The following is a 16,344-nucleotide window of genomic DNA, read 5'->3' as shown; positions in this document are numbered from 1 at the left end:
AGAATGACTGTACAAGACAGGGACAAATTCCCAAGAATAGGTAGCTTCAGTCCAGTAGTGTTACAAAATTTAAGGAGGAGGATAAGTCTCATTGAACCAACGAAGAGACAAAATAAACATTATGAATATTTACAGTTATGGCAACAGGAAAGTGAATTACAAAAAGAGTCTATTGACTTTTCTGACTCTTATCTTGAGAGGAGAGACAGTGGCATCAGGAGAGGGGTTGATTGCGGAGAGAAAGACACAAGGGTGAACAATAAAAACGCTCTTAGCAACTGTAATATAGATTATAAGAATAAGTGTAATAAATGTAACAATGATTATTGTAATACTGTTGAATGTACAACTATTAACCTGTGCAAGCTGCACCCCATGTCAAACCTCCCTCAGGAATACAAACAAGAAAGTGAGCCCAGAACGATGTCAGCACCTCTTCCAGCAACCATCACAAAAGCCATCCAGGTGGACGCGACAAAATTGGTAAAGGCAATAATCGAACCCCCTAACGGAGGGTCAGGTGAGGTCGTGTCCACAGGTACGTACAATGTTTCATATCACGCACAAACAGATGTACCCCATATTGTAAGACCAACACAAGATGATGTAACTGAGCTCGATCTGGCCAGGGTGATCTCAGTCCCCAATGGGAAGACTGACGATCAGGGAATCATTCCCGTCAAGGACAGTGCAATGCGCTGTCTCTTGTCCCGGACCGAATTGAGATCAATTATGTCTGAATTTCCTGATCCGAGGAAAAATCTAGCCAAATGTCAAAGGTTTATTAAAGAACTAGGAAACGCCACAGAACCCACCAACAAAGAGTGGCGGACAGTGCTGAGGGCATGTTTGCCCTCCAGTGTTGACCCTGAAAAATTCATTGCTGATTGTAAATTAAACACGGAGGTACCCTGTATGGAGGAACACAATCAGGAATGTATTAGGCAAATTAACCGACAGTTAGGAATATATTTCCCAACCACTGTCAAGTGGAATGAAATTTTCTCCATAAGGCAAAACGAAAAGGAAAATGTTTCTAATTATTTCAATCGAGCACTGCAAATAATGGCTAGAAACACTGGGATCGCAGACATCAAGACAAATGCACAACATAAAGGAATAGCGGTTAAAGTATTAATGAATGGTTTAAAGGATGAATTAAAAACAAGGGTACAGACCACCAACCCAAACTGGAGAGAGATCTCGGTGGCCGCACTAAGAGAGGCCGTCATTAATCATGACCAGAATATCACCAGGTACAGAGAGTCACTAAGAGATAAGTTAATGGCAGCAAATATACAGGCCCAAACCACAAGACCACCCCAACAAAAGCCACACACCCCTGCGAGAAATCCAGATATGGAAATCTGTTACAATTGTCATAAAAAGGGACACATTGCAAGAGATTGTAGATCAAGAGAAAGACAACACCATAATCATAAAATCCAAGGAATCAGGGAAGTACAGGGGAAACGATTGATGATGATGAGCATCCGAGCGTTTGAGGAGGCATCAAATCAACCAAAACCTCAGGTCATGGACACGTGGAGGAAGCCCAGGATTTGTTATCAGTGTAGGAGAGAAGGGCATTGTGCTAGCAACTGTAATAACCCACATAAAGTTAGACCCCCTAGACCAAGAAATGAGCAAAATTACAATACACACCATTATAATCAAGGATCACATAGGCAGGAAAGGTGATTATTAGGAATGGAGGCAAGCCTGAAGTAACGGTTAATGAAGTGGGAGGTCATTCACTAAAGACACAGGAATGACCAGGTGAAAAGTTGTAAATGTATTTGTGAAAAATGTTTTTCTCTCCCTCTCTCTATCCCCATCTCTGACTAGTAGTGGTAAGAATTCACACATTGCATATCCACTTGGTCCTTGCAGAAGTCTACCAAACCCCAGCATGACCTCCGCCACAATGTATTTCTGGCCAGATACAGACAGTGGAGTAATGCAGGTGCTGGTGGGAAGGGACTGCTCAGGGAGACCAGTAGACACATAGATATGACAGCCTAATAAGTCTGACAATGTTTTTCTAATGCTAACAATGTTTTCTTACAATGTTTAAAAATGCTTTGTTTCTCTTTTCTTATTGATGGTTATTGTCGAGTTATGTAATGTATATATGCACATGAATTGTTCTCTATCTCTTTTGTTTTTTTATTTTCTCTCTCTTCTCACTCATGTTTCCATGGTTTAAAGATGGTATGTCACCCCTCAGTTGGACCAATGGTAATGCCAGATTTTTGCTCCTTACAGAAAGATCGTCGGTTAGGAAGGAATATTGCATCACCAGAATGATCGTTTTTGAAGACTGAGAGACAGCACCTTTGAGAGGACAGCAGAACAAGAAGAACAACAAGACGAGAGAACTTATTATCGTAACGAGTTCTCCCCCCCCCCTCAAACTGTTTTCTTATACCCCCTTTACAAATTTCGTCTTTTCTCCTCCTGTAAGATGGACTTGCCCCAAGAGACTGCGATATGGATTTTCCCGTTAACCATGATGTTGACCAGAGCAGTCTGTTTCGGTGAGAGTACCAGTGAGGTCGAGAAAGGATCCAGAAAGGTCCTGATGACTGAGACGGAGGTGTAAATTTCCAATAGCAACCCAATCACCAAGCAAAGGCGAGTACCGGGCACGATCTAACAACCATGTTATCTGTAAACATTTTCTTTGAAGGATTGTTAGCTCAAAAAAAAGAAAACTGTATCAGTAGGCTCGGTAACAATAATGCCAATCTAGTTTTAATATCCATATGGACCGGCATCCACTGAGTGACTATCACTCTCTAGTGGGTAATGTGTTAAACCAAACAGATTGTTGGGTATGCTCTCAAGTACCTCAGGGTCACAGCAAATCAGGGCTAGTACCATTTCCTTTAACGTTAGGGGAGGTACTTGAGCTAAGTGGTGGGAGACCGGTGGACCGGAGGTTTAACATCTCCAGCCCTCCTAGTTTGAAGCTCCACCAATACCATGTGGATAGGTCCCTCTTATGTTTTAACATCTCCAATCCTAGAAAACCGGGAAATTGGGAAGTGTCATGGAGTAACCACACCATGACCTTTTCACACAGAGCAGATAGAATGCCTACAGATACAGAGCTCGTACGCCATATAGCCAGTAGAGGAAAATCTTTCCGGTATCGATATACCTTAGGAAATAGGATTACTAGAGTTGGAGAGGTATCACCAGGATACTGTGCACATATCGTACAAACCGATACGTGCATTAGGCAGATGGAAGAATTAGGGTCAGGAGATTTCACCTGGAAGGTTTGTAACATGGTCATGTCCTTCTCCGTCCCATATGTTCTCCCCGATGATGCATATTTCATATGCGGGAGAAAGGCGTACAAGTGGCTTGCCCCAAACTCTGAAGGATTGTGTTATATTGGAAAAGTATTGCCTGAAGTGATGACTGTTACACATGACAAAATGAAGGACATACACCGTGGTGCCCAAGCTCCTTATACTCACACTCATTACGAGCACCGAGTTAAAAGACAACTGTCAGAAAGGTTAGAGCATCCGGCCTCTGATCTTATCCATGAATCCACCGGGATTCAGGTTCTGGTAGCGTTAGATTTCACTCGCACCGCTCGAGGTGTGATGAATTATAGATACATTTCCGCACTCGCCAATTTGTTAGATAATATCACTGAAATGTATGATGACACGTTTAGATACACTGGAAGAGAACTTCAAGCTTACAAAACAGAACTAGTTCAGCATAGGATGGTTCTTAATTATCTTACAGCAGTAACAGGCGGATATTGTGTTACATTGGCAACACAGTACGGCATAAAGTGTTGCACGTATATCACAAATAGCACCGAGGATCCGGTAGAGGTCATAGACCAAAAGATGGACGATATTCTCCAACTAAAGTGGGAATTTCGTCGAAAACACAATCTCACCCTTGCTGCTGTAGGTAATGAGCTGACTGGTTGGGTGTCATGGTTGAACCCGCGAAATTGGTTCTCCGGTTTAGGAGACTGGGCTCAAGGAGTCATAATGGATGTTGGAAAGTTTCTACTATGTATCTTGGGTGTCGTTATATCGATTGGATTGATATTTAGATGCGGGCAGGCTTTAATGAGGTGCAAACAAAGTACAAAAGTGATGAGCTTGAGGAGTGAGGAAACCGTAATTAACCTGGATTTGATTTATGACCCAATGATAGAAACCAGAATGTGATGAAAATGCGATTATACGGTCCGTTTCTTTCACCTGTTTTTCTGCTTTTCTCCCAGATACAAAGACCCCCTTGGACGAGGAAGCTGACGAGACGAGATGTATACAGACAACGGATTGACCAAAGAAGAAGATTTGACAACTTTAAATATAGACACTTGATGAACTTTGCCATGGATCCCCAGTTTCCCTAGTATTTTTAAACTCACGCTAGCCCAACATTTTTGTAAATCTGATGGCACTGACAAAGCTTGTTGCTCATGCCTAAGGAGCAAAACAGCGCAAAGAAGACGACTCTCAACAGATACCGAACACAACTTCAACAACAGATGTACATTTCCCTGACATAGAATATCATTGCATTTTTCGTAAGTGTTCTTTATCTTCATCTCTACAACCCTCAGGTAACGACACACATAGTCGATAGGGAATACAGGCACAGATATCAGCAACCACATACCTCCCCCATTCATGTATCATCAACTAAAATGTGCATCCCCATTTTGTTACAACCACAGCCGAAATGAGCTCGGTAGAGTTTGACAGCCCATCCACAGACCTGTACCACAGGATAAGAAGGAATTCAAATGTATACTTCGCAATACCTCGAAGCTTGATTTACCACACGTACGGCACGATGATACATGACCCTCCAAACATGGACTCATACACACATGCTTCTGCTTTCTCACTAGGTCATACCCTTTTCACACCTACTCCTCTCTTCTTCCTTACCCCACCATGGAAATCAATTAACCCCTGACTTACATTTTTCTCCTTAAATGTTTTGTGGCAGTTATTATTGACTGCCAAAGGGTGGACTGTCAAAGTCAGAAAAATGTCTCAATGCACGTTGCCATATTTGCACCGCACACTGGTCCGCGCTGCGCGTGCGTACGCTCTCCCGTGGAGGCGCATACCCGCAATAGCGTGCACTCGCAGGCGCGGTATGCGTATTTACGGTAGAGTTTATATAGTCATAGCGTGCGACTCATTCGTTACATATTTTCACAATTAATGTAGTTTATAGATCATGGTCCCTTTGATAGATTCTGAAAGTTTGGTTAAAATACAATGTCCCAGAGCTGAGGAATCCCTCTTTATATCGTACGAAGGGTCTAACAGGAATCATACAGCAGTGTTTGGTACCCATCGGAAGAGTATTTAATTAGCAATATTCCGGTGTTGGTTTGGAGCGTATTAATCGCTCGTGCGAATAGTTATGGACATAAGAAGTTTATGTCCATTTCTATTATTTACACATACTCAGGTATGCGGCGGGAAACCTAGTTTCCCACCCACCTGAGCTGTTGGAAATCGTCACAGCCCACCTGTATGAATCACCCTATGACCTTTTGTTATGATGCAGGGCCGAATTCCTTCGGCCAATGGACAATGGGATTGTAGGACCAGGAGATTGCATTGTGTGTGGGGCATAAATAGGCAGGCCGACCACATCCAGCTCTCACTCTCTCATCAACGGTTATCTGCTGATAGCCGGGAGCTGGATATCGAGGCGCAGGCGATCATACCCTTTGTGCGTAAGTTTCTCTCCGTAATCATTGTCTTTCTGTGAGCCAATTTCTCTCTCTCTCTCTCTCTCCTCTTTTCTCTTATATCTCTCATAGTATTATAGCATTGTATTGTATTGCATTTAGGTCAGAGTAGTATTGTCTTTTTGTATTTATAGTTTAGTTCTGTGGTTAGGAAGTCTCTGTTATATTGTAGTGTATCAATTGTACTGTTATCCCCTTTTACAAGTATATTAGATATAATACAGTTAATAGGCTTTGGAACCTAAACCAGTATCTGTGTGTTTTCTATAGTGTTAAGTGTTCACTTGAGCGTCGGTGACGCTCAAGCAGCTTTGTAGTTAGTCAGGTTACACAAGGTTGCACTTACACCCTGTACTCACATTAAGGTATTCAGTGTATTTCATTGGTATAAGGTTTTATCATAAAGGTATAGTGTTGTGAGCGTCTGCATCGCTGGTGACCTCCTCGTGGTCTCGAGCGTACGCTAAGCTACAGCGAATCATTCCCCTAGACATAACCAATAACGTGTCCTGTGATCACTGGGCCGCGAGCGAACGTGACGCTTGAGCGTCTCGCCTACGGCTGAGCGATCGTTACGCAAATAGCGTACCATTACGGTACTTCTTAAGTAAACAGCGTACAGTGTTCTTAGCTTCATAAAGGGTTGTTTATACGACAAGGAATTTAGCATTGTCAATGACAGGAAGTTTTGCTTACTGTAGCTTGATGCATACGGGCACATATCAGGCCCATAGAATTCTACGGGGACTGCTGTGCCACATGTCTGTACAGGATATCTCATATTTCCGCTGTGCACCACTTTAATACATATGGGAAACATACTGTACTGTATGTATTGCAGAAAACTTCTGAAAACTGCAGTTTTTAGAGGATGAACAGCATCATTTTGCTTGATACATACCACCCATGGTGCTACCCTGCTTATTGTAATGTATACTGAACTTTAAACACAGAATAACAGCATTCCCATTATTCAGATGTAATCATAGCAGCATGAGGCTCGTTATTTGTGAAAGGTTTAAAACATTCACAAACATCACTATCAAGACACAGATAGCAATATCTTAGGTCTTACGCTGGTGATACACTGAGCGACAGTCTTTCAGCACTGACAGAAGGAAGAACGCCATGATAGTTTGATTTCCAAAAGTGTTTAATCGTTCTACCGATTTCATTCAGTGTAATTAACATGGCATCAATGAATCGCTCAGTGTATAGAGGCAGGCATATCATTAGCATCGCTCAGTCCGTCTTAAGGGGTATAGACACGTAGCGATTTTTGCTTCATTTCTAAGCAATCTAACTAGATCGCTTAGAAATTAATCACACATCGCTCCGTGTGTACACCCCATAGCGATAGCGATGTGCGGCCCCGTGCGTCATTATCGCCGGCTCAGATCATTCAAGCATGCGGGCAAGATCTAGTTAGATCGCCTAGCATGTGCATAAAGAACACTGGTTAGCACAGATCGCTCAGCACACATCGCTGTGTGTATAGCGGTGTACAGCCATGTGTGCTGAGCGATCTGTGCTGACCTACATCGCTTACCACACAGCCACAAGTCGCCCCCGTGTGTACCCCACCTGTAACCTTTGGTCGGATAATTGCCTGTATCATTTAGTGTATGGCCAGCATTACTCCTAGTTTACATCTTTCTAAATGTGTCCATGTGAATCTCTGATTACTTTTAACCAGGTTTACACATTCCATTAAACAACTTGTTTTTCTTGCTTTACCCCTTTGCCACCAAAGCTTTGCGAAATCCTGTGCTGAGCCTGTTTTGACACTTTTTACACTTGTCACATTCCAACATCAATGCCAGCACATGCATTGCCCACAAAAAGTAGACTTTTTTTATTTATTTATTTACGAAAGACTGAATCTTCAGTAAAAAATAAAAACCACTAGTATGTTTGGGATCAATTCAATTCAGCAGAGATTGAATAGCGCCAGGAAGGAGCTCCCATTGCTATTCAATTCAGCACGCTGTTATGTTGGAGAAGGACGATTCTCGTGGACTAACAGGGTGTTTAGTCGCAAGAACCGGCATTCTCAGACGTAAGTGCCCAGTTCAATGCTGTTTCCGCCAGCCGGGGGGGTGCGGGTAAGAAATCTTCTCATCGGGCATCACATCACGCTGAATTGAATAACTCCAGGAGCGTCCCCCCTGCGATATTCAATACGTTCTGATTTGAATTTACCCCTTTGTTCCATCCTAAGCTTGTTGCACACCTGTCAGATGTCACAAATGATCTACAATTTTCCTTATGTAATTTACACTCTACACAAGAAGATAAATGTCAGTAAAGATCATTTAGGTGACATTTTTTATAGTGATGAGCGGGTTCGGTTTTACTCGGTTCTCAAAACGGCATCTTATTGGCTCACGGATGTCACGTGCTTTGGATAGCCAATAAGATGCCGTTTTGAGAACCGAGTAAAACCGAACCAGCTCATCACTAATTTTTAAATGCACTGTTTGGGACAGGTAACGTACATTTGTAGCACATCGCTACCAACAACCGTCGTGCAGCAGTCCAAATCAGATGAGCCATTCAAAGCGGTAATTGGCCCTGTGTGCAGAGTACACACTGTGCAATAATCAGACACAGCAGCTGGGAATCAGATGTGCATCCCGATTACTGTACAGAGTGATGAAGTAAGTGGCAGAGAGAGATTAAGGGTATCCGGATGATAGATACAGTGTCTTGTTAGACAGTCGATAGACACCGTGGGCCAAATGTAATAGAGTGAGAGTTTCAGAAAGTGAGAGATTTGGTAAGGTTTTGAAGTTTTTTTTAAAGTGGCAATCATTTACACTGCAAAACCAGGTTGATCTTGCTGTGTAAATGATTGCCACTTTAAAAAAAACACTGCAAAACCTTACCACATCTCTCACTTTCTGAAACTCTCACTCTATTACATTTGGCCTCATATGTTAGACAGACATTAGGTCAATAGGATCAAAAGATCGACAGGGTCAAAAAGTCAACATGCAAAAAGGTAGACAGTACAAAAGGTCTTCAGGGTCAAAAGGTCAACATAAAAAAAAGGGTAGACACGTTTTTTTTTTTTTCAATTTTACATGTCTTTGGACTTTTTCATACCTTCTCTATCCATGTTGGTTGGTTATAAATCTTATGAGGCGCGCAGTGAGCCCCGAGAGGGGATGCCTTCCTACAACTGGGGGTCCCAGGTGACAAAACTATCCACACAAACCCCAGAAAAGCAAAGAAAATGGTGTCTACCATTTTCATGTCAACATTTTAACCCTGTCAACCTTTTGACTGTCTATCTATTGACTGTCTAACTAGACACTGTCTATCTGTTATACCACTCCCAGAGAGAGAGAGAGAGAGAGAGAGATCTACGCAGCACCAGGGACAGTAAGTAATAAGTAGCTGCATCTTTTAAAAGATGGGACTCTGTTTTATGGTCACGTTTTGTTTTTACCATTTTCCATATTACCGTACCAGACTTTATTTGGATTTAGCTAGCTTTGTAATTTTCGAGCTTTCACCGATGTCTTTTGTTCTAAACTCGCTTTGGCATAAGGCCCAGTTGTCTAGATGTCAATTCCATTGCGCACACTGTCCATCTTATCTTGATTTTGTATTACAATGTGCACTACACATGGGAAGTGTCTCTTCAACACATGCTCACATGCAACTGGGACGAGGCTCAGCCCCACCAAGAAAAGTTTCCGCTTCCTATCTGACATTCATACAGTTGTTAAATTCTCAGCATTCCGGATTTGAAAACCCTTCTGTGTTCTGCCCGGTTCTGTATAATGGTATTTGGGGGCCTGTTGTCTGCATGATAATGTTGTGGTCATGCAGCTTATCAAGCGGGGGCTTATTAGACATTGATGCTTCAGGCACTAACGTCATCCAGATGGAATTTACCACAGCTGTAGGAAAACAGTGCCAAGGGGAATGGTAAGTTGGGACCTCATGGTCCTTACATTAAGATATGTTTATTTATTTTTCATTAATTATTAATTGCAGGTTTTATTCTAAAAGGGAAGAGAATAGGTTTTGGCACATATGTCAGTGACTTTTATGACCACTTAACCTATGAGCACATAGACACATAGGGGGTCATTCAGACCTGATCGCTTGCTAGCCTTTTTTGCAGCGCTGCGATCAGGTCACAACTGTGCATGCGTATGCACCACAATGCGCAGGCGCGTCGCACAGCTACAAAGCGGATTGTTGCTGTGCGATGGATTTTTTACGGAGAATCCATTCGCACAGCCGATCGCAAGGAGATTGACAGGAAAAGGGCGTTTATGGGTGTCAACTGACCATTTTCAGGGAGTGGCTGGAAAAATGCAGGCGTGTCCAAGCGTTTGCAGGGAGGGCTCCTGACGTCAATTCCGGCCCCGAACAGTCTGAAGTGATCGCAGCGGCTGAGTAAGTTCTGGGCAACTCAGAAACTGCACAAAGTTTTTTTGTACCGCTCGGCTGCACATGCGTTCGCACACTTGCAAAGCAAAAATACACTCCCATATGGGCGGCGACTATCTGCTCGCAGCAGGGCAAAAAAACCCTAGCGAGCGATCAGGTCTGAATTGGGCCCATAGACCGAAGTACCTCTAGTAATAGCCACACATACAGTTCACTATTGAAAGAGCCAGTTACAAATTCTTACCATTACAACATTATGTTGATTTTTGTAGTAACATAGAAACATAGAAACATAGAAACATAGAATTTGACGGCAGATAAGAACCACTTGGCCCATCTAGTCTGCCCCTTTTTTATTTTATCCTTTAGGCAATCTCAACCCTTTTTTAATCTTGATTCTTTGTAAGGATATTCATATGCCTGTCCCAAGCATGTTTAAATTGCCCTACAGTCTTAGCCTCTACCACCTCTGATGGGAGGCTATTCCACTTATCCACTACCCTTTCTGTGAAGTAATTTTTCCTTAAATTTCCCCTGAACCTCCCCCCCTCCAGTCTCAATGTATGCCCTCGAGTTCTAATACTTCTTTTCCTAGTACATAGTACATTTGTGTTTGCTGCAGTGCCGTTTCTTGTGGCGTGCGAGCCGTGCAACCGCACGGGGCGCCCGCCGCGGCACTTCCTGAGCAGTTTCAAACCCTCCTCCCCTCTCCTCCCGAGTGCCCAGCTCGGGGGCGGGGTTTCGCGAAAAGACGCGTTTGCGTCGTGACGTCACGACGCAATCGCGTCATTCCGCGAAACCCTGACCCCCGAGCTGGGCACCCGGGAGGAGGGAGGAGGCGGAGCCAAGCCGGCCAGCGCTGCGCAGACGAGGGAGAGGCGGCTGAAGAGCGGGAAGAACCGCTTCAAATGTAAGTCAGCCCCTCCCCCCCCCCCCCCCCCACCTGCCGTACTGTGTAAAATGGGGACACCTGTCTGCCGGAATGTGTAAAGTGGGGACGCTTGTCTGCCGGAATGTGTAAAATGGGGACACCTGCCTGCCGTAATATGTAAAATGGGGACACTTGCCTGCCGGAATGTGTAAAATGGGGACACTTGCCTGCCGCAATGTGTAAAATGGGGACACTTGCCTGTTGTACTATGTAAAATGGGGACACTTGCCTGCCGCAATGTGTAAAATGGGGACACTTTCCTGCCGCAATGTGTAAAATGGGGACACTTTTCTGCCGCAATGTGTAAAATGGGGACACTTTCCTGCCGCAATGTGTAAAATGGGGACCTTTGCCTGCCGTACTGTGTAAAATGGGGGCACGTGCCTGCCGCAATGTGTAAAATGGGGACACTTGCCTGTTGTACTGTGTAAAATGGGGGCACGTGCCTGCCACATTGTGTAAAATGGAGACACGTGCCTGCCATGCTGTGTAAAATGGGGACACGTGCCTGCCGTAATGTGCAAAATGGGGACACTTGCCTGCCGGAATGTGTAAAATGGGGACACGCCTGCCGCAATGTGTAAAATGGGGGCACGTGCCTGCCGCAATGTGTAAAATGGGGGCACGTGCCTGCCGCAATGTGTAAAATGGGGACACTTGCCTGCTGTAATGTGTAAAATGGGGGCACGTGCCTGCCGCAATGTGTAAAATGGGGACACTTTCCTGCCGCAATGTGTAAAATGGGGGCACGTGTCTGCCGCAATGTGTAAAATGGGGACACGTGCCTGCCGCAATGTGTAAAATGGGGACACTTGCCTGCTGTAATGTGTAAAATGGGGGCACGTGCCTGCCGCAATGTGTAAAATGGGGACACTTGCCTGCTGTAATGTGTAAAATGGGGGCACGTGCCTGCCGCAATGTGTAAAATGGGGACACGCCTGCCGCAATGTGTAAAATGGGGGCACGTCCCTGCCGCAATGTGTAAAATGGGGACACTTGCCTGCTGTAATGTGTAAAATGAGGATTTTTTTTTTATCCTGTGGTGGCCGTGATGATGAGATCAGATGAGGCCACGCCCATCTTAAAGTCACGCCCATTTTGACGAGGTCACGCCCCCTTGCCGGGAGCGCACGCGCATAATTTTCCTCTTTATATCTAGGGGGGGGGGGGGGGGGGGCACATTTTTTCTTATGTGAATGGGGGGGGGGGGCGCATTGTTAAATCTCGCACTGGGAGCCAAATTGGCTAGAAACGGCCCTGGTTTGCTGGAAGGGTTTTTTGCACTTTTTCAAAAATGAAACAAAACAAAACTGAAATGAAAAATGAAAATAAAAGTCTGCGGGACTTGGTCACAATGTGTCGCCCGCTATTGTGAAACTGGCTCTGACGCGACCGCAAGACATGAACATGCTATAGTTTCAGTATCCTTTCCCAGTAGGCAATGAGGAAGAAGATATATTGGGCATCTGTACAGAAAACAGGAACATCACAAAGGACGACTCTTAAATGTTAGGAGCGTCTCTGTGAATCATGCAGGAAACTGTAATAACACTGTGTGATGTATCTACTGTAAGATCTGGAATCAGCCTAGAGTGCAATGTTGCACTGACTCTCACAGCTTGACACCCACAGCGATCTCCGTCACATCACAGAGCACAAATAAAACTAAACAGCACCAAGCAGCTAAACAAATATATGACATATATAATCGGTTATGCAGGCAGGCTACACACCTAGCAATGTAATCTATGTAACATTCAGCTGTGTCCACTACAACCATTTGCCAGTTCTTAGAGCAATGAAGGGTCAGAAACACCAGAAAATGGAATATACTGTATAGCTGGTCACAATAGCCAAATGCCTACATTTAATTTCAAATGCTCGTGTATCGGCATGGAGCAAAATAGAAACAGAAGAGTAGGGATTTATTTATTCAACTTTTGCAACATTAAACTCGTAGGTACCTGTGAATTCCTGAATTGCTTTCCCAGCCAGCATAACAGGAACTTCGGGAAAGTTTAGTAAACAGGACTTAAGTTGGACGTACCTGCTAAACTTGCTCAATGATTACAGATATAAGGGAGTAATGTACTTTATGTCAAGAGTAAATCCTTTTTTAAAGCACCAAACTTTAAGGGGTAAGTCCAGTTAGGTGGGAGCTTGCAAGGCAAGTTTGTTTCATGAAACTCTCATGCATCGCACAAATGCGTGCAACTGGGAAATCCAGGATCCAACTCAAAATGCCAATTCGCTGTAGTCGCTGAGAGGTTGCGAGTCGACAAAATGCAACTTGGGAGAAGTGCATGGAAAAGAGGGGAAAGCATCCTGGACTCCAAAAAAGTGCAACTGTCATAGCAGGACCATATAGAAGGCCGTTAGTGGCCACAGGAAAAGTACTGGAGGATTTTAAAAAGTGTCAACAGATGATTTTTGCACTGTTTATTAATGGCTGGAAAATGATAACCAGCAAGTGTTTGTCATAAATGAAAGTCTTCCCGTCCTTGTGGGGTATAGAAAAATATCTGTATAGTAAGTTTGTAAAAAGATCAAAGCCCCCTCTTCTACCAATACAACACCTCCACGTAAATGTCCCACATCATTTAACCCATCATTGAGCTTTTTAGCTAAATTCAATTATTATTATCCTTTATTTATATGGCGCCACAAGGGTTCCGCAGCACCCAATTACAATGGAAAACTGACATGTTTATTGGCCAAATTATACTATTTAAACCCCTCCAAGTGCATGATCACTCATTAGGAGAGATGCACCAGAGGTCCTGCACTTTGGCCCTCATTCAGAGTTGATCGCTCGCTAGCAGTTTTTTGCAGTCCAGCGATCAGATAGTCGCCGCCTATAGGGGAGTGAATTTTAGCTTTGCAAGTGTGCGAACGCATGTGCAGCCGAGCGGTACAAAAAAACTTTGTGCAGTTTCTGAGTTGTCCAGCACTTACTCAGCGGCTGCAGTCACTTCAGCCTGTCCGGGCCCGGAATTGACATCAGACACCCGCCCTGCAAACGCTTGGACACGCCTGTATTTTTCCAGCCACTCCCAGAAAATGGTCAGTTGCCACCCACAAACATCTTCTTCCTGTCAATCTCCTTGCGATCAGCTGTGCGAATGGATTCTTTGTAAAACCCATCACACAGCAATGATCCGCTTTGTACCTGTGTGACGCGCCTGCGCATTGCGGTGCATACGCATGCACAGTTCTGACCTGGTAGTAGCACTGCAAAAAAACGCTAGCGAGCGATCAGGTCTGAATTACCCCCTTTGTCCCGACATTTATACCATACAGTAAAGATTTCCCCTAACTTTTCACTTGTAACAAAAAAATGCAAATTTCATCTAGAAATCACTGCGAGTTTCGAACTTGATTGCAAATGTAATCTGCAGTGCGAGTTCTCCATGTTTCTTTAGGAAGGTTATATTTGGGAATTGGCTTGGAACTTACAGCTAAATGTAATAACCTCCGAGTTCCGGAGGTGCTGGACTTTTGTGCCAGTCTGCCCAGGTTTTAAAGCATCAATCATTTACAAAGCAAAACCAAAATTCCCGCACCTCCGGATATCAGGGGCTATTACATTAGCTGTATGTGTTTAAGGTCAAATTATGCCAATATAGGCACAGTTCAATTACTATATATACTGTTTTTGCACATTTTTATACTTTGCTTATTTTTGCTTCTTTTTCTTTTCCTATGTCAATTAACATTGATCTTTACATTATATAGAAAAGCCTTGTTCATTAATTGTTTTACCTGCTACTGTTATAAAATAATATTTATAGAAAAAAAATATATATTGTCCCCCCAAGTTCTGGGTAAAGAATACAACTAAAGTGTTCTTTGCGACCATTGTTTTCAGAAACAAGAAACCAAGATTTAAAAAACTCATCATCTTACATCCTATCACTTGTACCACTGAGTATTTACGTAGCAATTAAGAGCTATCCAGCCTGGGCAGTCTGATGGAAAATTTAGTACAGCTGTCCTGGTTATGTAAAGTGATGGTGCTTTACAATCACAGATTTGCAAGACTGATCAGATGGTGACACTGTCCTTGGTGGAAAAGATTGCAAAATATTGTGTGTGTTCTGCCTGCCGTCAGCTCATATAGAGTCACATCCTAGTAATAAGACACAATGGTGCGGATACTGAATTGGGAGCAATGCATAAATGACAAAAAGCAAGTAACTGTGCACCTGGACAAACCATGTTGCCTGCAAGGGGGCCAAATACATTTATTTGTTTTGCATGCAGGGTAAATACTGGCTGCTTTTGCACGTAGCCCACTTTTACACTGCAATTTAGGTCCGAGCTAGTATACACCCCCTACCCCAAATCTAAATCTCTCTGCACACAGTAAATCTGCCCCACCTGCAGTGCAACATGGTTTTGCCCCAAGATGCAAAGTTACTCTTTTTTTACTTTTCTCCCAACTGTGAATCAGCCCCAATATCCATACTAGAACGCACGGGACCGGGCAGACACCTATGGGTGACAGCTGCACATTGCTGTCATGGAGGGCGATAGGGCATGGGGGTAGTCGTTTTATCAGGATCCTGTACCCAACCCGGCTGTTTAGTACATCAGAAAATGAGAGGTTACTAGTGTCACCGACAAAGTGCATTTAGCTGCTGTGGCCCCTGGGAGATCCTCCTTGTCCCCACATCTGCTTACCTGGTCTATAGGCAGCTGCACTGCATGGCTGAGGGGGAGCAGCAGTGTGGAACCAGTGGTACTTGTAGCCATGGCAATCCTTTCAATGACAGATGAGGAAGATGATGCTGAAGAGGTTTCTCCTTCCAGAGGCTCCCAGGAGGAAACAGAGACCTTCAGTTTAGTGCACAAAACAATGGCTCCACAAACTAACACCGTCCCCCAACTGCAGGCAACCAGAGGCACCCCCACACAGTATCAAGGGTGATGCAAGCCTAAATTAAACAAAAAATATATATATATAACATAAAAAATATATAAAGTGGTGGCAGTTGAGCTCACATTATTAATAAAAACAATGCAACAAGGACTCCCGTGCACAGATCCAGCAGTTTATCCATGCAGAGAAAGAGACAAGCTCCCTCCACCTCTCCCCACACTGTGCTCAGTGCACTGAATGCAGAATTACAGGGAGGGAGGGAGAGAGCACAGGGCTGGGAAGTCTCTGTATGGTAGCCCAGACAGCACATTCTTTGTTACTATCATTCTGTAAATCTCTGCTTCCATCCTCCCTACT

At 43.9% G+C, this 16,344-nt stretch overlaps 1 protein-coding gene across 2 annotated transcripts in view; it reads right to left on the bottom strand.

The window, feature by feature from the left end:
* The window catches only part of MBOAT2 (membrane bound O-acyltransferase domain containing 2), a 492,510-nt gene extending 476,265 nt beyond the window's left edge, over positions 1-16,245 (bottom strand). The window contains exon 1 of one of the 2 annotated variants that reach the window (XM_063915448.1): positions 15,789-16,245. In XM_063915448.1, coding sequence (XP_063771518.1) covers positions 15,789-15,860 — 72 coding nt within the window. In that variant the 5' untranslated portion in view covers positions 15,861-16,245. The remainder of the gene's footprint in view (positions 1-15,788) is intronic. The other variant, XM_063915449.1, reaches the window with a different exon arrangement.
* Positions 16,246-16,344: the final 99 nt, after the last annotated feature.

The sequence above is a fragment of the Pseudophryne corroboree genome, chromosome 4 (assembly GCF_028390025.1).
Source record: "Pseudophryne corroboree isolate aPseCor3 chromosome 4, aPseCor3.hap2, whole genome shotgun sequence".
In the NCBI taxonomy this organism is placed as follows: domain Eukaryota; kingdom Metazoa; phylum Chordata; class Amphibia; order Anura; family Myobatrachidae; genus Pseudophryne; species Pseudophryne corroboree.
This window is presented reverse-complemented; position numbering and strand designations above follow the sequence as displayed.